The 24,341-nt window shown below is 34.9% G+C and overlaps 1 protein-coding gene across 1 annotated transcript in view; it reads right to left on the reverse strand.

Annotated features, from left to right (window-relative positions):
* Positions 1-3,106: 3,106 nt before the first annotated feature.
* Positions 3,107-24,341, reverse strand: part of CLGN (calmegin) — a 38,055-nt gene continuing 16,820 nt past the window's right edge. Inside the window, exons 5-15 of the mRNA XM_036311675.1 lie at positions 23,863-24,004; positions 19,968-20,049; positions 18,337-18,529; positions 15,796-15,985; positions 11,428-11,541; positions 11,151-11,301; positions 8,905-9,120; positions 7,879-8,004; positions 7,307-7,466; positions 6,207-6,307; positions 3,107-3,597 (exon numbers count right to left, since the gene is read on the reverse strand). Coding sequence (XP_036167568.1) covers positions 3,517-3,597; positions 6,207-6,307; positions 7,307-7,466; positions 7,879-8,004; positions 8,905-9,120; positions 11,151-11,301; positions 11,428-11,541; positions 15,796-15,985; positions 18,337-18,529; positions 19,968-20,049; positions 23,863-24,004 — 1,556 coding nt within the window. The 3' untranslated portion in view covers positions 3,107-3,516. The remainder of the gene's footprint in view (positions 3,598-6,206; positions 6,308-7,306; positions 7,467-7,878; positions 8,005-8,904; positions 9,121-11,150; positions 11,302-11,427; positions 11,542-15,795; positions 15,986-18,336; positions 18,530-19,967; positions 20,050-23,862; positions 24,005-24,341) is intronic.

Below are 24,341 nucleotides of genomic sequence, written 5' to 3' on the forward strand. Positions count from 1 at the left end.
ACCCAGGTACATGCCCTTGACCGGAATCGAACCTGGGACCCTTCAGTCCGCAGGCCGACGCTCTATCCACTGAGCCAAACCGGTTTCGGCTGTTGGTTTTCTTTAATCATTTGAAAACAGAAGCTATAAAAATGAAGTGGGGGTTTTCCTTGAAGCTGAATTGGCAAGTTGGGAAATTTTGTGATTAGAAACTTCCTTTTACACAAAATAACTTGGGATCTGAAAAGATGAACTCTGGTTGTACGGATGTTTGAAATACAAAAATTTTGAGGAAAAATAGAAATAAGATGGAAAAAGTACTTGGTAAATAGTAGTAACCAACTCCAAATATTTTTACTCCATATTTGTGTTATCTCTGGCACAGATTAGATCTTTTGGGGAATATATATGAAAGTGGATTAAGTTTGACTCACCTATGTAAACCACATCTACAATAGTTACAAAGAGTTTGGTCTCAAAGTATATTTATAGTATCTAGCAGATAAATTTTTGCAAAATCTTTTGAGTGTATTAGTATCAGAATCATGAATAAATAGGGAGAGTTTTCATGTAAACTAATCGATAATGTTCAGTATTTTATCTCACTACTTCTCCCAGAGTTTTCTGTAAGCCCAGCTACTTGGTATGCAGAGTTTTAATCATTCTTTAACAATTTTTTAAAAATTTAGTTTATAGATTCCATTTGCTAAGGAAATTAATATCAGAATTAATATAAAAATATAGGAAAAGAGATTCATTAATATAAATTATAGTTACTAGGTTTGGGCTACTTTTAATCATGGAATAATCTTATGTTTGTATTGGTGTATGATTCAATGAATGACTTTAGCTATATGAATATACTGCTATAATCATAATGCAAAACATTTTGCATCCTTTTTGTTACCTAATTTACAATGTTTAAAATTCTGTTGCAGTTTTGCTTTGCTGTTTAATAAAAGGCTGTTTCAGAGATTGTGTGTGTTAGTTTTTTGTTTGTTTGTGGAGAGATTGTGTGTGTTTTGATTTGGTTGCCTAAGTAACTGGGTGGTGTAGTGGTATATCCAGGATTGTTCAAAGCCACAGGGTAAGTAGCATATCTTCCTTAAATAGCAGTTCCTGGATGTGTAGGGGAATAATAATTTTATTAAACAAACATTATAGGATATTATACATTAATTTTTAAAATAAAAGCAAGGAATTTGAAGAAGGATCCAAGATTTCCACAGTTGTATTTTTTAAGTTAGGCTAATCTCCCATAAAAAGATGTGATAAAGTAATAAATAATATAAAATAATAAAGAAATTTCCCTCCCAACTAATGGTTCTCAGGTGAGTGCTGCAAGTTGGCAGAAACTGAAGATGGCTCTGTCATTTTTAACCATGACTTCCAAGTCACACTAATTATCACCATCCTAATTTGCAGAAAAAGTGCATGGGGCACAGTTGCAAAGTTTTGAGAAAGGCTACTATTCTGCTAATGTGTCTTCCTAGAGATATAATCAATGGTGGCAAGGCTATCTTAAAAAATTCAAGAAAAAGGCAGCTACATTAGCCTGGTCAAGTTAAAAAGCTAACTAAAGCGAAAATCTCTTTGTTAGAGAAAAGGACAAAATGTAAGTCATCTTAAAGTCAGATTGGGGTGGTAAAAGGAAAAAGCCATTTTGGGATTAAGGAAGACTATACCTGTCTACTGCATGGATCTAGTACATACTGATGAGAGTTTAAGTTTTGGTTAAACCTGTCAGCTATGGTACATTCACAGAGGGTACATCCACAGAAGTAGCAATGAGTTGAAAAAACTGGTTGCTCAGATTTCACCACTGCAAGCTCTTGGAGTTTAACCAAATGTTAAAGTTAAAACAAATCTGCAACCAAGGAAGTAAAAAAAACTTTAATAATAAATCTTTAGAAAAAAATGTCTACATACAAGATACCTATCAGATAAGAAGGTTTCCATAATAAAGGATTTATCTCCTGAGGTAGTTTCAGAAACATTCTCATCTAGAATCATTCAATATGTCCAGTTCATTTGGACATTCCAAATACAAAGCAAGAAAAGGGGTCCTTGCAAGATGTGTTCGTTTATTAAGTAAATATAAATATGGTTAATTATGTATTAAGATTGCCAGCACCAATTTATGCAAGTTCAGAACACACCAATGGAATAGAGAAGGTATTTTCATTGTCAGTTCACTCCCTGAAATAAGTAGACTATGTTCTGCTTCCTTTAGTAAAAGGAGAAGCTGGGCACTCATTTTCCTATGCGTGCACTCTAAATGTACTACTGGTGGGGGAGTTACATGGGAACCTAGTTGGTGCTTGTCCAAAGATGGGGTGTGTATATCCATGAAGGAATCCAAAATAGTACCCAATTAGTATAAAGTTCTTAAGATAGTATTAGTTTTGTGGTCTCAAAGATTTAGATCACCTTCCAAAAGGTGGAACTTGTTGCCCAAACTTAAAATATTTTAAGTGGAACAACACAGCTCGATTATAATATCATTCTACGACTTTTGGTAACTACTGTAGTTTAAAAAGAGGAGCAGTAATAATAGTCGCTTCTATCTACCTTAGAGGTAGCTTTGAAGCTAGATGAGAGAATAGACAAAGTAGATTTAAATTTGTCAGGAAAAAAGCAAGACAAAAATATAAAGCATATCTATTAGCCATTAGAATTTCTTAATGAACAGAAAATTAAAGCCTCCCAATAATAGCTCACCTATTTAAAAGGATATAAATTAAAGAAGAAAAATATTTAAATTCTATTTGAGAGCAGTGTACATATAAGCAATATTATGAGTAGGGTAAGGCCAGAATACTCAAAACAACTATAAAAGCATGGGGGGGAAAATCTATTTTGATGAATTGATTATCTTTGTATTCAAATGTAAATTATGCTGCACTACTGACCAGTGATTCTGTGAATGACACTTAGACATTTCTGTTTTGTTGACCTTTCAGCCAACAAAGCACCTCTTTAAAGGAATCTGTAATTTACTAGTAAGTGAATGGACCACAACTATAATTTGACACAAACTAGGTAAATGTGGGTCACACACAACACTTTCAAATGTTGATAGAATTAAACAACCATACAGAAACTTTATTGCATTTAGCTCTGTACAACAGAACACTCTCGTTTTTATTGTAGAGCTACCAGTTATATTGTAGTATAGCCATTCAAGAGGAAATTCCAATAACTGATTTTTCTAAAAGCATGAAAGCTGCTGCATATTATTTTGTTCTGTACAAACCAAAACTTTCTCCAAACTATTAAAACTGTAACTTCTAATGATATTAATCTCATTAAATCAGATATGTAACTTGCCACTTTTCTTTTATTCTGAATTCAAAGACCAGGTAACTTCAAAGTTTTTGGTTTTTTTCCTGAAAAGACTACAATGGATGTCTGAAATTATGAGTAACATTACTAGATAGTAAAAACAGGATGTGCAGACTGATTCAAGTCCAGTTCTGGCACACTGATTTTAGAACGCCACATTTCTCTCAGGAATTAAAAATACTTGAACAGAGTTTACTCCTTCCGTACTCTTCTTTTGCGTACTGACTTTACTGGCCCATCTCCAGATCCTGTACTCTCATCTGCTTCCTTCATCTAGAAAAAAGGAATTGTGAAAATATTTATTTTCATACTACGTGTAAACTAGTAGGTGGTAGTAAATAATATATTTATTATTCTCTAAAATACGTTCTAAAAATCAAATACTATCTTATATATGTTCCTTCATGCAGCTGACCAAAAATGTGTAAATTGATGTTTTAATCCTTTCACCTTTTGGCATGATTACATTTTTAGAATAACTCTGCTTATCAAATATGCATCTGACAAGGAATACTGCTAACAACTCAATTCACAATTTTATATTATGATTTAGAAAATTAAAGATTATATGATATTGTCATAATTAAAGATTATATGATATTTTCATTGGCAGATATTAAACACTAACTTCATCACAGTATTTCTGTAAGTAATGAATTGCTGGAGTGGTTTTACAGAATTTCTGGCATATATAGTACTTTGAGACAAATTAGGAGAGAGGAAAGGTAAACACCAAATATATGGTTTGGGTTTTTTCTTTCCTTTAATTTTTATCCGTCTAAAATAAGCATTTACACATAAATTAAACTTGTGTAACAATATAAAATAATGGAGTTGTTATATACTGGAGGCCTGGTGCATGAAATTCATGCACGGGGGGAGGAGGGGTCCCCTCAGCCCAGCCTGCACGCTCTCCAATCCGGGACCCCTTGGGGGATGTCCGACTGCCGGTTTAGTCCCGATCCCAGGGATCGGGCCTAAACCGGCAGTCGGACATCCCTCTCACAATCCTGGACTGCTGGCTCCTAATCGCTCACCTGCCTGATTACCCCTAACTCCCCCCCTGCTGGCCTGGTCACCCCTTACTGCCCCCACTGCCAGTCTGGTCACCCCCAACTGCCTCCCTCTACCAGCCTGGTTGCTCCTAACTGCCCCCACTGCTTGCCTGGTTGCCCCCAACTGCCCCTCCCCCTCCCACCAGCCTAGTTGCCTCTTACTGCCCCCCCTGCCAGCCTAATCGCCCCCAACAGCCCTCACTGTTGGCCTGGTCACCAACTGCACCACGCCCCCTGCTGTTGGCCTGGTCGCCCCTAACTGTTGCCCCCCCTCACCACCAGCCTGGTTGCCTCTTACTGCCCCCCCCTGCCGGCCTGGTTGCCCCCAACTGCCTCCCTCTGCTGGCCTGGTCGCCCCATGCAGCCTGCTGTTCAGTCATTTGTTCATCCCTCACTAACCCCCCTGCTGGCCTGGTCATAGGCAGCCATCTTGTGAGGGCGTGAGAGTTAATTTACATATTACCTCTTTATTATATAGGATTATACAAAAGAGTTAAAATTATATTGAAGGTTATAATATACAAAAAGTGGCTTATTTTAGCTCACTAACAAATGTATATGAGAAGACTAAACGACTGGAAGATGGAATTAAGATATTTTAAAGGTACACAAAATATTATGCGAAGCAAAATGTAACTAGAGGGGGGACAGAAAAAGATTAACCAAAGAACAGATATGCATATATGCATAGCTCATGGACACAGACAATAGTGTGATAAAGGCCTGGGGTGGGGAGGGTGGGGGAAAGGGGAGAAAATGGGGGACATCTGTAATAGTGTTAATAAAAAATGTAACTAGAATATATATGCACATGAATGATTGCAAGTATTATTATTTAGAGAATTACAGCTGAAACAGTGACTGTTTAAAACTCTGTTCTGGAAAAAACTACCTCCACCCAACTAGGATATTCATCCTAGATAATGATCTCCAAACCCCTTTAAAACCTCACAAAGCAGTTAAGACCAGTAACCAGGTATTTGTGCTGAATCAGCTTTAGAAAACATTAACAATAAAGCAAATTTATTTGGGAGACTTCTTCAAATGGACAAAATAGAAAGTTTATTTCATCATATACTGTCACCCTATCTAATGCTAAGTAGTAAGAGTTGTGACTGGGGCAAGATTATGCAGCTCTTCAAGGGCTGGGGAAGTATAGAAAACGGCCTTGGGTATATGCTGGATAGAAAAAAAAAAGCTCTGGTTCTGATCATACCTGGGTGGTTCTGATTCCATAACTGACTTAACTGACTTTAAAAAGGTACTATGGAAAGTGCTATTTCATATGAGGATATAAAAAGGGGTAGACCCATCAAGTTAATAGGGAAATTTACTAAAGATTTGAGAAAAGCACCATATCAGGCAGATAGTACTCAATTATCCAATCAATAAGTGAAATATTTCAGAATCTGCGATGTAAATTATTGAATCAATGAGAATGTGTATACAATGACTGTTAAGAAAATTGTTTGTAATAAACACAATTACCTTTTAAATATTCAAATGGTCTGTTTATTATACCTTTCAACAGAATACTTTAATGATAAAGCTTTAATGTTTTATAGATGCAGCCCTCTCTATATATTTTATAAACCATGGGCTGGCTTTATACTATTTCATTAGGCATTAAGATGATATAAATTACAGTATTTTCTTGCTTGTTTAATGGACATATTTCAAAAACATTATTGAGGCTCTTATGAAAGCTGAGAGGAAAATGGCAAAAAAAAAAATCCTTTACAAACCAGATTTCTGCTTTTATTGACATAAACACTTGGCTAATGATCATACATAGAAACTGGTTTATTTTCTGTTAGAGTTGCTCACCTCATCCTCAGATCCAGACTTATTTGACTTGTTACCTTCTTCTCGTCCTTCTATTATTTCAATTTCTCCTTCACTCTTTTCCTCAGGTTCACCTTCTTCTTCTGGAATACAGATTTTATTAAAGGCAAAGGCTTGATGAATTAGAATTTTGCTACTGAAAAGTAATACAATAAGGAGGGTTTATTTAAGTTTTAATGTTTAAAAACAATCTGTTCTAGAAATTTTTTAAATAACTAAAAATACTAATTATTATACTACATTTTATAAATAAGTTATATTTGAAGGACAGATTTAAAGAATTCTTAAGCAGTCTGTATGTAATATGAAAACCAAAGAATCTCTGTGTGTGTTTATATATGTACTTATACGTATTTAAATATATGTGTGTGTATGTTTTTAAATCAACTATTTCATAAACTTATTAGAGTTTAAAACAGTGCTCATGACATAATTTAAGTCATAAAGGGCTCAACCTGGATCTTGGCTGGGGACAACAGGCAAATACCAATAGTTTTACACTTACCTAGGTGTTCGTGAGGAGGTCTCAATGGAGAGCCACCAAAAAGCCTCAGTTCTTTAACATCCTTAGGAGTTTAGTATAGGGTGGGAAGGGGACATATGATTCAGCAACCCTTTCAGGAGATTAAGTTATTTATTTGATCTGATAAGCTATCTGATAAACAATAGCCATTGGAAGTGTTGATTTTGTTGCTGCAGTCACCTGCCTTACACCTATTCTCTTGTACAGAGGCCATGGGCTACACAGCCCATCTCATCTGCACTGTTGGAGTGAAGGAAAGTCCTCGCAAAAAGCTAGGGCATGTGGAATTCATAGTTGCTAGGCTCGTAAGCAACTGAACAATATTTAAATATCTTTCTTCCTAGAAAGACAAAACTTGAATAAGGTGATGGCTGCTGAGGATACAACACCCAGGCAGGGATGATTACCCCTCATTGCCATAGTCACGCATTCTTGGGGATTCAGATGGTATAATTCTGACAATACACAAGTAGTACAAGAGCTAGTGTTTCCCAGATAATCTACTGTTTTTATGAGCTTTGCCCAGGGTCCTCATTATAAATCACTGTCACTGTCTTACCCTTTTCAAGAATTTCACCATCACTTTGCTTTTTTTCCTCTTCCAAGTCGACTGGTTTCTCCAGGGCTGCTTTCTCTTCCTTCACTTTTTGCTCTAGCGCTCCCTTTGTCTGTGGTTTACATATGTCAGGTTTTTTATACTCTGCATCTTCATATTTTTTCTGTGGTAGTTTAACATAAGCTATTTTTACTAAAAGCAAAGCACTATTTTTATTTAGAGAGAGAGAGAGAGAGAGAGAGAGAGAGAGAGAGAGAGAGAGAGAGAGGGAGAGAGAGAGAGAGAGATACATTTGTTGTTCTTATTTATTTATTTATTCATTGATTGATTCTTGTATGTGCCCTGACCGGGGATCAAACCCACAACCTTGGTGTATGAGGACAAGACACTAACCAGCTGAGCTACCCAGCCAGGACCACAAAGCACTATATTAAAAAAAAATTTGCAATAACTGACATCATACACAATAAAAAATCTATGCAAAATTTAGTTTAAGAACCACTTCCTCAATTCATAGAACTCTTAAACACTAAGAGGTATTTTTTTTTAAGTTGAAGGAAATTCATTTTATTTACCTTTACTTTCCTTGGCCAACAAAATGAAATAATTAATACTATTGGAAGCCCTGCTGTCACAAGATAAATGAGCCAAAGCCAGGGATGCTCTTGAGCAGCTGCCATTAGCTGTGTAAGTACACCAGGCTGCAGAGGAAATCAGCATGAAAATGTAACTCAGATTACAAACCTTCATCAGGAAATACAGCCTATCCCCAAAACTTATTTTACCTAGGCATTTTATATTAAGGAGTGTGAACTTGTTAAATTAAAAAATACTTCATATTCTTTTCTTATACTTTGTAAAGTTTAAACCTATTAATTATTAGCATCCATTGCTGTTGGGAGACTTTGTAGTAGAAGATATGTTACTACATAGGTAGAAACTGCTAACCTACCAACAAAAATAATGACAATTTTCTTTTTTGGTAACTTTAAATTGCAGATTATAATTAGTCTTTATAGATATACATAGGGTGGGGCAAAAGTAGGTTTACAGTTGTGACTATGCAAAACAGAGTTTATTCTTAAATTCTTATTTATGGATTGTATCATTTTCTATTTGAATAACTATAAACCTACTTTTGCCCCAACCTGTGTTATCTGGTTCATTTAAAAGTATACAGCTCTGATAACTCATTCTATACTTTTAAAGGACTTATTAATAAAATCAACCTGGGAATTATTGCTACCACTTAGGCCTAGAACTGACAAGGTGACAAAGACTTATAGACAAAGACTACAAATAGAAATAAGTAGTATCATTTCTATAACAGCAAATAACCTCATTATAGCTATCATAATTTAATGAATGAAATGAAGACTTAAATATAGTTCATTATATAGTTGATAATGTATCATATAATGCTCATTATATAGTTTATATAGTATCCTAATATAGTAAAGCTAAATATTCTAGCTATATAAATTTAAGTACATTTATTTTGTACTCAATAATTATTAAATATTTATTTACCTTTTAAAGGATAATTTGCATGACTATAACCAGGACCAAGTCCCATTATTACTATATGGTCAGTACCGTACCTCGTTAGCATTTGCTATCATTCTTTTCATTCCCCAACCATCTGCAGCCCAGCGATCTGCTACTTCCTTTTCCGAACAGATAATAAAATTATCAAAGTAGATATCAGAGGTCATAGACCAAAGCTCTAAACCAAGAGCAGAGAAAGAAGTCAGAAGGAATGGATGATCATCTTCAAAATAATCTGGATTAGGAATTTTTCGAGGACTCCAAATTCCCTGGAAGAAGAATAATTGGAAGACATTTTCAAATAAAATAATTTCACTATAAATGCTACTTAAGAAGTAGTTGTTTAGTGAAATCATCTATACTAACTAGAGAAAAAGAAAACTTTGATATTAATTCATTAATAATTCAATGGAAATGAAATCTTGTGCTTATTCTGTACATAATGTTCCTGTAAATAATACTGACTTTAAACTCTAAAAAAAAGGCAGAGTGAAAATCCAACACACAAAGAAACTTGAGTAATTAAATTTCACAAGTAAATGGTACTATTTTAGACACAATTTTTTCAACCCTCACCTAAGGATATGTTTTTTAATGATTTTGAGAAAGAGAGAGGGAGAGACATCAATCGGTTGCCTCCCATACACGCCCCAGGCATGTGCCCTGACTTGGAACTGAATCTGCAACCTTTCAGTGTATGGGATGACACTCTAACCAACTGAGCTACCTGGCCAGGTAGACACGTTTTCTATATTTAGCAAAGTATTTACTAAATTTAAGGCAAGATGTTATTAAAATTGCCCAAATCATAGAGATCACTGTTTGGCAAAAACAGAGCCACTCCTTTTAATATATACCCATGACAGGCATTAATCATGGTTGAACCTCAGAACAACTATCCAACAAAAAAGCTCCATTAGGTGTGAAATGATTAAACGCAATCCAATTAAATCAGTTTGACAGTATGATCACTCACTGACTCACTCTGACATCATGTGTAGCTATTCCGTGCCAGGCACTATGCCAGAGCTAGGGGTACAGTGATGGACATAGTTCTTATATTATGGAGGGTAAAGTCTGATTAGGGAGACAGACATTAAAGAAAAAAGTTTCCAAAATAAATATTTGGTGATAAATGCTATGAATAAAAACTACAGTGAGCAATTAGAATATGTAACTGCATATGTAAAATACATGTTAGAAAATGTCAATGAATAATTAGATAAAAATGCAAGGTTAAATGGGTAACATAATGGACTTCTACTACAAAAAAGTAGGTACACTCAAAAGCTATCTGACTCGTTTTAGAAAAAAAAAATCCAAAGTTTAATAACACCAGAAAGTAAGCAGCACATTAGTTAAGCACAGGCAGTCCTCTTAATCAGAAGTCATTTCTTATATTTCATTCTAAAATAGAACTTTATTCCACAGTGATTATTAGGGAAAATATAGAGTATGAAGTGACTGATCTCCAGTTCTTTATTTCTCCAGAAAATTAAAGAATGTTTTACTTTTAAAATATAAACTAGAGGCCTGATGCACAAAATTTGTGCAAGAGTAGGCCTTCCTTCCCCCGGCTGCCGGCACTGGCTTCCCTCTGGCACCCAGGACCTGGGCTTCCCTCCAGCTGCCAGCAGGCGCCCAGGACCCAGGCTTCCCTCACAGCCCCAGCTTTGTCTGGAAGGACGTCCGGTATAATTAGTATATTACACTTTTATTATTACAGATTAGTTGGAGTTTATCTTCTTTGACTTCTTAAAATAGCCAAAGGCACACTATTACAAATCAATTTTCTAATGTTAATGTAACGTTAATAACTAGATATCTATATATATAAAAGGCTAAGCAACCATCTGACCATATGACCAGTTGCTATGATGCACACTGACCACCAGGTGGCAGACACTCAATGCAGGAGCTGCCAAACTGCGGTAACTTGGCAGCAGTGGTTCTCAAGTGACATACCCCAAAACCAGAGAGGAGGGAGCCCGATTCCAGGGTGTGTCACCCGAGAGCTGCCCTCTCGCAATCCGGGACCCCTCTGGGGATGTCAGAGAGCCAGTTTTGTCCCGATCCCCACAGGCCAGGCCGAGGGACCCCACCTGCTGGAGGGACCCTGCTCACTCCACAGCTGCCCTGTGAGCCATGGTGCTGCCCCGTCTTACCCAATTCCGCCCCGCCGGCCACTTTCTAATTAATTTCCTTTCAATGTGCATGAATCTGTACACCGGCACACTAGTATAATAGAACTAGCATAACATTTTGACTCTACAATGGGATTGGAACAAGTGGTCCTTACCTGGTAATTAGGATTATCTATCATTGGAGGTCTCCATACTCCCTTATATTTTGGGTTATCTATCATGGGAGATTTCCATTCACCACACCCAATCTGACAGGCTGGATTGGAAATAAGAGGTGCCTCCCATTTTCCATCCATGTCTTCATTCCTTAGGACATTAAAACAAAGCAAATATAATAACCTCAATTCTCTACTGTCAGTCATATACACTAGCAACAAAAAAGCAACTAAGAAACATGCAATGGATGGACCTCTGGAGATGTAAGATGCTTACCAGTCATCAGGCTTCTCAGAACTGGGATCTGGAATAAATTTCGGTTCATCATCAAGCCAGCCGTCAGGTTTAACAGCACTTAAATCTTCTATCTGGGCAGGTTCACTTTCATCCCTGTAAGTCCAGGATTTTATGTTAGTTATTAATTATTCAAAGGTTTACAAATGCACGGTACAAAATTCAGAAGGTACCAAAAGTATTTCCTGCACTTCTTTGTGCCTACTATGTTCCCATCTCTCATCACCTAAATCTTCCACTGACTTGCCAGTTTTTTGTACATTGCTCCTGTTGCACTCTATGCATACATGCACACATGTATATATTCTTTTTTATACAAAGAGCATTCTATATAAAATATGTTAAGTGTTGCTTTTGTCATTTAAAACTCAGTCATTCATCAACAAATACATATTGGATGTTGACATGTGAAGACTGCCCAAGGAGCCCTATTTTATGTACACATGTATCTGCTTCATTCTTTCTAACAGTTCCACAGTCTTCTCCTTGGAGGGTATAGCATTATTTATTTAGCCTATCTACAGCTGAGAGGCATTCAGTGTTCTCCAAAATGTACTATTACAAATAAGGCTATAAGGAATATCCTGGAATATATTAGAAATTAGTAAACTATTAGCCCTCTACTAGTATAGTCAGCTATATGAATTTCAAATATTTTGTCTAGTTTCTCATGTGTTTTTTATTATAGTTTATGGTGAATTTTTTGCCATGTAAAAATCATTTATTTTAATGTAGTTAAAATTTGTTAATATTTTCTTTTTAATTTTTCAATTTTATATCATATTTAGAAAGGTCTTTCCTACACTAATATTTTTAAATATTTAATTTTAGTAATTTTAATTTAAAAATAGAACTTTGTACACTCTAAAATATATAACCACAACTTTAATATGTACTGAATAGAACTACTAATATAACTTTTATAGAAAAGTAGAAATTTCAAAAGAGACTATGTTATGATTTTCCAATCAAGATAAAATAAACAAATAAACTAAAACAATCAGCTCTCTGTGTAAAGACTGGTACTTGGCTGATGTCAGTGTTATCTTGAGTCTCTGAGGACTCAGAATAACCAGAGTTTAAAATTTAAGGGAGCATTTCTTGTACACTTATATATATATGACAACTTCTAATACATGTCACCAATCAGAGTGAGGTCTCTATATGAAGTTTCTCTCATTTAAGGGCAAACTTATTTCCCAGTATCAGTGTTACACTTGATGGGGAAACAAATATGAAGCAATGTTAGAAAACCTACAAGGAGGATGAAGTCCTACCTTTTCTGATAGTATAAATTCATAAAGTGATACTCTAATAAGTGATTTTTTATTGTTTAGAAAACTGTAGTGTTCTTCCCTCCTTGAACAAGTTACTTCCCTGTTATACTATTTGCCTGAAAGTAGACATTTTCATTACTAATCAGTATCCCTCTTTACCTACAAGAGAGCTAATCAGTTAACACTTCTGGTTCCAGGAGCAACATTCTGTGTTCTGAAAAGGTAGTAACCTCAATGTTCACAAGCAATCAAGAACTTAAAGAAATTGAAATAGACACTTTCCAAAATGAAGCATAAAGAGAAAAATTGGTTAAAAAAATAAAACAGATCCTCAGTGACCTGTGGGGTAATATAAAGCAATCTAATATACATTAAGTGGTGCCCTCCAAAAAGAAATGAGGATGTATATATAAATATTTAAAGAAATAATGGCCAAATGTTACCTGAATTTGATTCAAACTATAAATCCACATTCCAAAAAACTCAAAAAAAAAAAAAAGGAAGAAAAACACATGCAAAAAATCTACATCAAGGGATAAGAAAATCAAACTGTTTAAACCTGGTAATAATAAAATAAATCTTAAGACCCAACAGGAAAAAAAAATGACATATTAGGTAAAGAAGAACTAAGATGGGAACAACTGACTTCTCATCAGAAGCAATGCAAGGTCCAAGAAAAGACATGACTGTTGCAAAATAACTATCAACCTTAATCCAATAGTGAAAATATCCTTCAAAAGGGAAAACAAAATAAAGACATCTTCAAACAAATCCAAGTTGAGAGAATTCAATGATAGCAGACACACACTACAATGTGTTAGGAGAAGTTTATCAGGCAAAAGGAAAACAGTAACAGATGGAAATTTATATCTACACTAAAGAATAAGAGTACAAGAGCCCTGGCTGGTATGTCTCAGTTGTTTGAAGCCTTGTCCCATACACCAAAAGGTTGTGGGTTCGATTCCCACTCAGGGCACATACATAAGTTGCTGGTTCAATCCCTTGTCGGGGCACGTAAGGAAGGCAATCAATCATTCTCACATTAATCTCTCTCTCTCTCTCTCTCTCTCTCTCTCTCTCTCTCTCTCTCTCCTCCTCCTCCTCCTCCTCTCTCCTCTCTCCTCTCTCCTCTCTCCTCTCTCCTCTCTCCTCTCTCCTCTTTTCTCTCTCTCTCTCTCTCTCTCTCTCTCTCTCTCTCTCTCTCTCTCTCTCTCTCCCTATTTCCCTCTCTCTAAAACCAATAAGAATACCCTTGGGTGAGGATTTTTTTTTTTTTAAAAAAAGAATGAGTACTAGAAATGGTCAATATGTGGGTAATTAAAAGGACTTTCCCCTTAATTGTCTGATTAAAAGACACCGACTGAAGAATAAATATGTGTGGCCTTCACACATACATAGAAGTAAATATATGATGAAAGCACAAAGGATGGAAGGGGGAAATGTTCACTTAGACATGAAGTGGTTTAATACTACTTGAAAGTAGACTGAAATAAGTTAAAGATACATACTGTAAACCCTAGAGTAACCAGTAAAATAAACCAGAATGAAGCTAATAAGCTAACATAAAAGAAAAAAGTAGAATAATAAAATAAATAAAATAAAATAGCTCAATCCAAAAGAAGTCAGGAAATCTTTTTACAAAGAACCTCAGAATATATGGGACAAACAGAAAACAATAGTGAGTTGGTAGGTTTGCATCCAACCACATCAATAATTACAATAATCTCAAAAAGCATACTCTAAGTGAAAGAAGCCAGAAACAAAAGCTATACACTGTATGATTTCATTTCATATGATAGTCTAAAAAAGACAAAACTATAAGGGACAGAAATCAGATCAGTGGTTGTCCTCTGGGGTTAAGGGTGGGAAGAGGAAATTGATTACAAAAGGATATGGACCTTTTTGGATGATGTAAATATTCTATGTCATGATTGTGGTCGTGGTTACATCATTGTTTATGTCCATTACAACTAACAGAACTATATTCATATATATATGAATTTAACTATATGAAATTATACTATACTACACCTGACAGAAAAAAAGCAATTAGAATCTAGCAAATATACAAAGAACAATAATTGCTGACCAAGTGGACTGTAAGGTTAGAAAATCAATCAATATAATTTACCATACTAAGAAAATAAAGGAGGAAATCTATATGATAATTTCAATAGATGCACAAAAGCATTTTACAAAATCCAACACTTAATCATGAAAAGAAAAACTTAGTGAAATAAGAACAGAACTTTATAAACTCATACTTAGTATTCACACCACACAACTAACCACTCCCAGGTCCCCAGCTCAGGAACTGGAGGTGCTATGTCTCTTGTCTTCAGCTGCTAAGTTTTTAGATAATTTGTTATATAGCAATAGATAACTAATATAGTGGGTTAAATATAAACAGACAGATAATCCACTTAGCGAAACCAGAACTGTTACCCAATCAGCAGAAAAAAATGATAAGGTTATTGGGAATAGAGGAAATAGAGACATACACAGGTATCTCTCACCATCTGGACTCAAGCTATGGGAACTCAGGAATTGAATACATTTCTTTTAAGGAAAATATTCATAATCCTGTAGAATAAAAATGACACAAATACTCAGCTAGCAAAACAATTATGGTTAAGCAAACTGGCATGACTGACTTCTATACAGTTTTATAAGATGTTGAAGACATACCTATTTTAAGTCTAAGTAATGGAAAAATACAACTCTGCAAAATATGCATACGCATGACAAAGATTAAACTAGAAATTAAAATAAAGTGATAATGTGTTAGCGTTATGGAACTTTCTCTCCATAGCACTGGGAGCATAAAAATAAAAATACATTGAAAAAAAGCAACCAAGTTAAAATGTTAATTAAATTAAAATGAAAATTAAGATAATTAAAAAGCAGGGAAGTTCCAAATCTATTTTACAAAAGTACTTCACCCAAAATAATCAAAATAAGTAGTTCTGGTGTTTAAAATAATACATTTCATTAGTAGTAAACTTCACTCAGAGGTTTTGTGCCATTATTTAATTATACCAAATAATGCTTTACTACCAAAAACTTTGCTTACCAGTCGTCTGGTTTGATGGCAGAAGGATCTGGAATTTTTGCTCTTTCATCCCAGTCGTCAGGTTTTTTATCACTGGCATCTTCAATTTCTTTGGGAGGATTGATAGAAGGAACCACATCCTCTAGTAGGCTTCCTTTGTTTACAACTATTTGATCAATTAACACTTCAAATGTGTTATCTGGATTCATCACTAAAGACCAATTTAAATATATTATAGTTATCTTATTGATAGACATTTAAAAATAATCTTTTAAATAATAAAACTACCCTAAACTTCATGGGTAAAATTTTCTCTCAACTAGAAATAGAGGAGTTACCAATGTATTAAGTTAAAATATGCTGAAATCACTAGATTTAGTGATTTCTAAAATCAAAGATAAAATTTTAAGTAACAACATAATTTAAAAAAATGCACCATTACTTCTCAATGGATTTTTTTTTGTCCAAAGATGTTTTTTACATAACGCTTATTTGCTGTGTACTTTTTAAACTCTAATTTTTTAAAAAATCAATTTCAATTGTGAAATTTATTCAGAAAACATTCTTTACAAGATTTTTCTTGAGAAACACCTTTTTTCTTGAATTAGGAAGGATCTAGTTAGTACTGTTTTGCATTTAAGGTCTTACTCTTACTCTTAGCTTGACTTTTTTCCTTTGTTGTAGTAATATTGTGTTATAATCTCAGCTGTTAGTAGAAGAGGAAATAGTGGAGAAAAGAAGAGAAAATATTGAGTGTGTGTTTGCATTATTTGGGTTTGTGTCTGAATTGCGGTACTTGAGTTTGACATAATTTGGCATTGCTGTGACTGAACCCTCTGGAGACTGGCTCTATTTCAGAGCCGTTTCTTCAGGAAGCCATAGCCCATTAACTAGGTGAGTCCGACGATCCTGACATTTGTTGGCAGCTTGTATTTCCTTAGCTTATTGGAAACAAATGTTAGGCAGCTATTTTCATCTATCATTCTTTCCAAAGATATAAATTTTACCTAGTGACCCCCTTCCGGTTTACAGAAGGTACTCTGTAAGGTACTTAGAACAATTATAGAACAACGTTATAAAAATATAACAGTATTACAGAGAGTTTTTTTTTTTCTAAAGAAAAAGGTCACCGAATCTTAGCACAATAAAGATTTTATATATAGTAAAATCCTATATATAGAAAAGCAGGTGTTTAAGAGTCACACCTGAATTTCAATTCCAGTCCTATCAGTTACTATTGCTTCTTAGGGCAAGTTACTTAAGCTAAATTAAGGCAAAACAGAAACTGCTCCCCTCACATGATGGTTCTAAACAAAGTGCCTAGCATAGAGCATGGTACATATGAGATGATGAATGACAATTTTAGTTCTTTTTTTTTTTCTAGTCTTTTTCTATGTGCTTGCATACTTTCCTAGTGGCCACTATGATGTGCCTCCAATTTGAATCTTTTCTTTCCCCATTTTAATATTATAAGCATTGCTTTCCTGTTGCTAAACATTTCATAGTTATCATTTTGCATTGTAAAGAAAACCACTAATATAACACGTGGGTTGCTTCTAATTTACAGCATATTTTCACACAGAGGTCATTTGGATAAATTCTTGAAAGTGGAACTGTGGTTCAAAAGACATAAACCTCTTATGGTCTTTAATATATACTACCAAATTGTTTCTGACCAGGTTTGTACAGTAAAGTCTGATTACATTAATTTGTCTTAGTTATAATTTCACATGATTTCTACAACATATGTTCCCCAAAACGTCCAGTACTATTTTCCAATTTCATATACAGTCTTTGATATCAATGTTTCCATTAAAAATGAAACTGGTCTTTGCCTGTGCAGATCAGCTGAATATTTCTGCAACTGCAGTCTTTGGGAGGAAAGCTGAAATGCCTCAGTCTTGGATGGAGTTGTCCTGTTGGATTCTCATGCTGTGATTTTACAGAATCCTGGGCAGACCATAGCTCTACAACCATATGTACTTGGGAAGGGGGGGAATTACCCCTATAAAGTTCTGCCCCCTGAAAACAGACTCCTATTTTCATAAAGTAAAGCTAGGTATGTTAATACATGGTTGCTCAATGCTTTCCCTTTCCAAGTTTAGATATAGACACAACCACCCTGAGGTAGGACCTATCAGTAATCACAACTGCCTCTGGAATAAAGTCTAAGCTTTCAGCTTGGCCTTACAGACTTCTTCCTCTTTGATCTTATTTCCAGCTTTCTATTCTTACAGCACTACTAATATCATAGTGCCTAAAACATCCTTTTCTCCTCCTACCTTCCATATTCTATCTACATTTCAAGACTAGTTCAGATACAATCTCCTTTACTAGGTTTTCTCGGAGTCACCAAACTGGAAGTGATACTGATTTTGAACTCTTGTCTATCTCATCTGTACCTCTCAAATGGTATTTTACTTCCTACCTATATTAAAACTATGCCTGTCTTTTTTCCTAAAAAGATAGGATCCATGTTTGTTTCTCCCAAAGCACTTGCCATGAAAAATATCAGCAGTCAGCAAATATTTTTGAATGAATGAATGAATGAAAAGGATATACCAAGGGTATATAGATGAGTCTTCCTGTCTGTAAAGAACTTTTTCAGGTCTACTTCTGGAGGTTTGGCATGTTTCTCTTCAAAAACTCCAGTTTTGGGGTGTTTATGTCTGAAGATAAAATGAAGTTTATAATCTTCTCCACATTTATCTGGTCCAAACATAATGGTATAGGATGTTTTATCATGAAAGTTTTCCTTCAAAGAGAGATGAGTGATGGGATTAATCCAGAATTAGAGTATTTAATGAATTTCTCTAGTCTATCCAATTGGGCCGACTTTACAAAAATGTATTAAATGCTAATTCACCAAAGAGTTATTTAACACACATGACCAAAAAAAAGGATGTGGAAAAATGACAAATACTATTCAAAATAAATTTTTTTAAAGCACACACTTCTTCCTTCATAAAGATGTAGGAGGGAAGCTGAAACCACCCTAGCAGCATCATAATAAGCTTATTTACTTTATGCAAATCTGTATTACTAATATTTTATTAAGAAAATTCAGCATAGAGAAAAGCATACTTATGACCTCAAGACAACAATTATCCATCACTATTACTCAGGAATACACTAGAAAATGACCCTCCTGAGCAGAGTGAAGAGAAATTCAGAAACAAAAACAGACACAGAGACTGTTTTTCCTGCTGTTTTACTGCTAGTAATTTCTCATTTGACATGGCCTACTGGTTAAGAGCACTGGATCTAGAGTAAGATGCCGGGGTTCAAGTCCCACCGCGGCCACTCATATTAGTTGCATGTGGCCCTGGCAAGTTCCTTAACCGCTCTGTAGTTTTGTTCCATCGCCTCTGAAGTATGGAGATAATAACAGTACCTATGTTAAAAGGTTTCTCTGAGAATCAACTGAATCAATCAGATAAAGTGCTTAAAGAAATACTTGGCACTAGGTTTTATTATTGTCATTATACCCTCCGGTGATTGTCACCTGGTAATACCTAAACAAGAGCCTGCACATTTATTATATAACCTCCCCTTTACCAGGTCCAAATAGTGGCGCAGGACTCCTTCACTCCATGTCCACAGCCTGTACAGAGCCATGTGTTCTGACAGGTATCTCACTATCTCCTGCATCATATTCCTGCTGTATGCAGGCACCCTGCCGGCCTCTTGTAGAAGAACGCTGTACGCATTCAACATCCCCAGCCTTAAAAAGGGCTTAATACAAGCTGCTTCTTTATGAAACATTTTTAGTTATGTTTTGTGGGCTGCCAATTTCTGAATTGGCCCACCTTTTTTATTTAGTTCTTTGAGCATTCTGTTTCACTACTTTGCTCTGTTATCTTAATTTCTGAAAAAATTTATCATTCTTATTTGGTAAAGAAAATAACTCTAAGTTGATCTTTCACTGACATTTATAAGCACCATGTTATTTCTTATTTATAGACATGGAAAAATTTTTTGTGTTGCTAAAAATTATAAAAATTGATGCCATCAAGTAATACAGCTGTACATCAAACTTGAAGGCACACTGTAAAAGCCATGAAAACTCATGTTAGATAAAGATTTTCAAAGTTGTTTTCAATTTCAGTTGAAAATTAAAATTTTTTAATTTTATCAATTACTCCTTAAAGTACTTATTAACTTTAATACTTATTAACATTAAAATATCATACCAGATTCAAATCATCAGTGTCTGCTAGGAGTTTAATGTATGCACCTCCACAATCAATACCATCTTGAAAATTTACTTCATATCTAAATAAAGGGGAAAAAATCACACTGCTGATAAGTAAAAATTACTAATTGCTCTTAAAAAATCTACTACATCACTCTCCATTCATTTAAACATGAATATTTTATATTGCCAGAAAACCCATTATAAGCACATCCACAGCCTAGAGAACATAAGCAGAAATGCTTTCTCTATGCACATCCTTAAAACGTTAAAAGTAGAATGATTATCAGGTATTAAAAAACCAACTAACTTTTGAAATAATTTTTTCATTAAAACTGCAGAATTAAGAATAAAATACTTTGACTAAAACAATAATAGGAAACTTCAAATTCAGATAAGGTATACCCTACATATTTCTTAATAGACTAAAAAACAAAGACTATGAGGACCATAGATTGCCACAGCAATAGAACTCTAAGGAATTGCTAATGATCATAGATATCCAGTAAACTACTAATTTGTCTTTTAGTTCAATTATACCTAACTATGTTAAAGAATTGTACATCCAATGAAATGCCTCCAGCAAAGAGTCTTCATAATCTCAATCAATAACTTGGAGTATTTCAGATTTTAACAGCCAGGAGAGATGGGAAATATAGTATAACAGCTAAAGGAGAGAACTGACATGAGTGTCTTTTCATGGATTTACAACACTGAGTACTTCTCAGCAAAAATTCCCCCCCACATACACACAAACAAACAAACACTTTAAGGAACTAGTTAGGCAATGAGACACAGACTTATTAAACAGTATTTAGAAGAGAATTTGGGTAAAGTGATTAATTACAAATTATATAAATCAATGAGGAACTGTCTATCAGTGAAAAACAGTGAAAACCAAAAAGTTATGATTTGGTTTAATGAATTTAAGGAAAAGAAAGATAAAAACTAGCCCTAGCCGGTTTGGCTCAATGGACAGAGCGTCAGCATGCAGACTGAAGGGTCCCAGGTTTGATTCTGGTCAAGGGCACATGCCCAGGTTGCAGGCTCGATTCCCAGTAGGGGGCGTACAGGAGTCAGCTGATCAATGATTCTCTCTCATCGTTGATGTTTCTATCTCCCTCTCCCTCTCCCTTCCTCTCTGAAATCAACTTTAAAAATGTATATATCTATAGATGTGATAGATATATATAAAAAAGAAAGATAAAAACTAGAAAAATAACAGAAACTAGTGGTAATTTTAATGAACTATTGTTTAAAATCTTTCTAAAAGAAACTTTAGTGATAATAGAGTAAAAAAAATAGAATACAAAACTTTAACAGTGTGAACACAGTTAGTGTATACATTTTGTATTGAAAAGAACAAGAAATACAGTAACATTTTGAGAGATTATCTGAGATGCCAGATCATGGTTATCTCCCCTTCCTATTTTTACTCTGCTTTAGTTTTCAAGATCTCTACAATATGGTGACAAGTGTATACTTTGGAGTAAAAAAGACCTGAGATTTACTCTTGATTCTGCCACTTACTCTAGTGACTCTGAGGGTAAAGGCAAATTATTTAAGCTCTAAGTCTCTAGTTGCTCATCTATCATATGGACACACTGCCCATACCTACACCTCAAAGGACTGTCATGATGATTACCCTGTCACAGCAATGGGTAAATAAATGCTCAAAATGTTAACTTCTCTTAACTATTGTAAATAACACTGCTATAAACATAGGGGCACATATATTCTTTCTGACTGGTGTTTCAGGTTTCTTAGGATATATTCCTGGGAGTGGGATCACTGGATCAAATGGTAGTTCCATTTTTAATTTTTTTTAGGAAACTCCACACTGTTTTCCGTACTGGCTGCACCAGTTTGCATTCCCACCAGCAGTGTACTAGGGTTCCCTTTTCTCCACATCCTTTCCAGCAGTTTGTTGATTTATTGACGGTAGCCATTCTGACAGGTATGAGATAGTACCTCCTTATCATTTTAATTTGCATCTCTCTGATTATTAGTGACACTGAGCATTTTTTCATGTCTCTTGGCCATTTGTGTGTCCTCTTTAGAGAAGTGTCTGTTTAGGTCCCCTGCCCATTTTTTAAACTGGATTGTTTGTTTTCCCTTTGTTGAGTTACATGAGTACTTTCTATATTTTGGAAACTAGCCCTTTATAAGATTTATCATTGGCAAATATATTCTTTCCAGCTGTTCCCTTTTCATTTTGGTGCTGGAAACAGCCCAAGTGCCCATCAGTAGATGAGTGGATAAAAAAAACTGTGATACATTTATTCAATGGAATACTATGCAGCTATAAAAAAGAAGGACCTCTTACCCTTTGAGACAACATGGAGGGACCTAGAGAGTATTATGCTGAGTGAAATAAGCCTTCAGAGAAAGACAAATAACACATGATCTCACTTATATGTGAAATCTAATGAACAAAATAAACTGACAAACGAAATAGATCCAGAGACATGGAAGCATGCAACAGACTAAGGATTCTCGGGGTGTGGGGGAGTGCTCGGGAAGAGATAAACCAATAGTGAGGTAGAGGTCTGGGGAGGGGGCCGGAGTGGCAGGAAGGTGCCAAAGGGGAAAAAAGGGGGGCATCTGTAACACTTTCAACAATAAAGATAAATAAAAATCAAGGAGAAATAAAAACTAAATTTACTTGACTTCTTAAAAAAAAAAGGAACAATGTAAGTATAATTGTGCAAGGGAGAGTTTATTTTCTCAAGACTGAAATTTTCTAAATTTCCTACATTGGTTTTTATGAGTCAAAACTACCATTGCTTTCATAAATTATGAAAAATTATAAAATTATAATTAATATTATAAAAATGTTTAAATGAAGTTGTAATAATAGATGAATTTTAAATGTGTTATGCTAGTGAAATTTTTTAATGTTATGTGTGAACTCAATCCTATAGTTTTTGTACCATGGTTAACTTTAAGATTTGAATTGATATTAAAATTTTCAATTAATAAATAACATTTGAATATGTGGGCAATGTAATTTTCATTTAACTATATTCCTTTTCTATATTATTAAAGTAGGCATCAGTTAATATGTCAAAAAATGCAAAAAAAAAATGTTAGCTTCTCTTATGATCAGAAGAAAGGTTTTGTTTTATCCTTTTTCATTTTTTAAATAAAGGACAGTTTGTTTTCCTCAAAGTTTTCTCAATAGTTTTATTTTAGGCAGTAGCTGTCAAAGAAATTCGGGTCTTTGAAGACTATAAAGTAAAATAAATGGTGTACAACGTGACTTAAATATACACAGTCACTATTTTAGGTAAAATAACATAAAAAGATATAGCTTTATTATAGGTAACTTGAGGAACAAAGTGCTCTATGAAAAGCTAAGCACGAGAAAGAGCAATTTGTAAATTATATCTATAAATGTAAATATAGCTTAATTATCCTATTATGTCTAGACTCAATCACTGTCTATTAATTTTAAACTAGAGGCCCGGTGCACAAAATTCGTGCGCAGGTATGGTCCTTAGGCCTGGCCTGAGATCAGGGCCATCTTCCCTGGCTGCCTGCAGCTGGTGCCACCCCCTAACCCTAGTTCCCCGTTTGCCACCGGGCAATTGGAGCCTGCCAGCCAGGGAAAGGGACTGAGAAGTAGTCATTATGCCTCATAGTGACTGGTTGAGCAGTCATTCTGCTGTTAGGGTCAATTTGCATATTACCCTTTTATTATATAGAATTAACTGCTTTTCACTCAAAACCCAAGAGTGTTTGTGTGTACACATGCATTGTGTGTTTAAGTAAAACTGAAAAGGGAAGTCTGGATTTTTAGCCCATTTTATAACCATTATAGTTATACTCACAAATCAAATTATATAAAACTAATATAAATTTAAGAAAATCTTTAAAAACATAAAACTTACTGAACTATCAAAGGTTTATCAGCAAAAATGAAGGGTTTTGCTAATGTAGCAGATATTGCATGATGCTTTGCTCTGGATTTCAACACCAGTCCTCTGTCACCGGGCACTCGGTTTTCTTTCAGTTCTTCTATTTCCCATCTTCCTAAAATATAAAGCAGAGCAAATTAAACTACAACCAAAACACTGACTTAAAAGTTATTTATCAGCCAAAACCAGTTTGGCTCAGTGGCTAGAGCGTCGGCCTGCGGACTGAAAGGTCCCAGGTTCAAATCCAATCGGGGGCATGTACCTGGGTTCGCGCACATCCCCAGTGGGAAATGTGCAGGAGGCAGCTGATTGATGTTTCTCTCTCATCGATGTTTCTAACTCTCTATCTCTCTCCCTTCCTCTCTGTAAAAAATCAATAAAATACATTAAAAAAAAATTATTCATCAGCAATGGTGACCCTTAAGACTTTTCCATGAAGGCTGATTTGGGGG

This window comes from Myotis myotis, unplaced genomic scaffold, assembly GCF_014108235.1.
Source record: "Myotis myotis isolate mMyoMyo1 unplaced genomic scaffold, mMyoMyo1.p scaffold_m19_p_6, whole genome shotgun sequence".
Lineage (NCBI taxonomy): Eukaryota > Metazoa > Chordata > Mammalia > Chiroptera > Vespertilionidae > Myotis > Myotis myotis.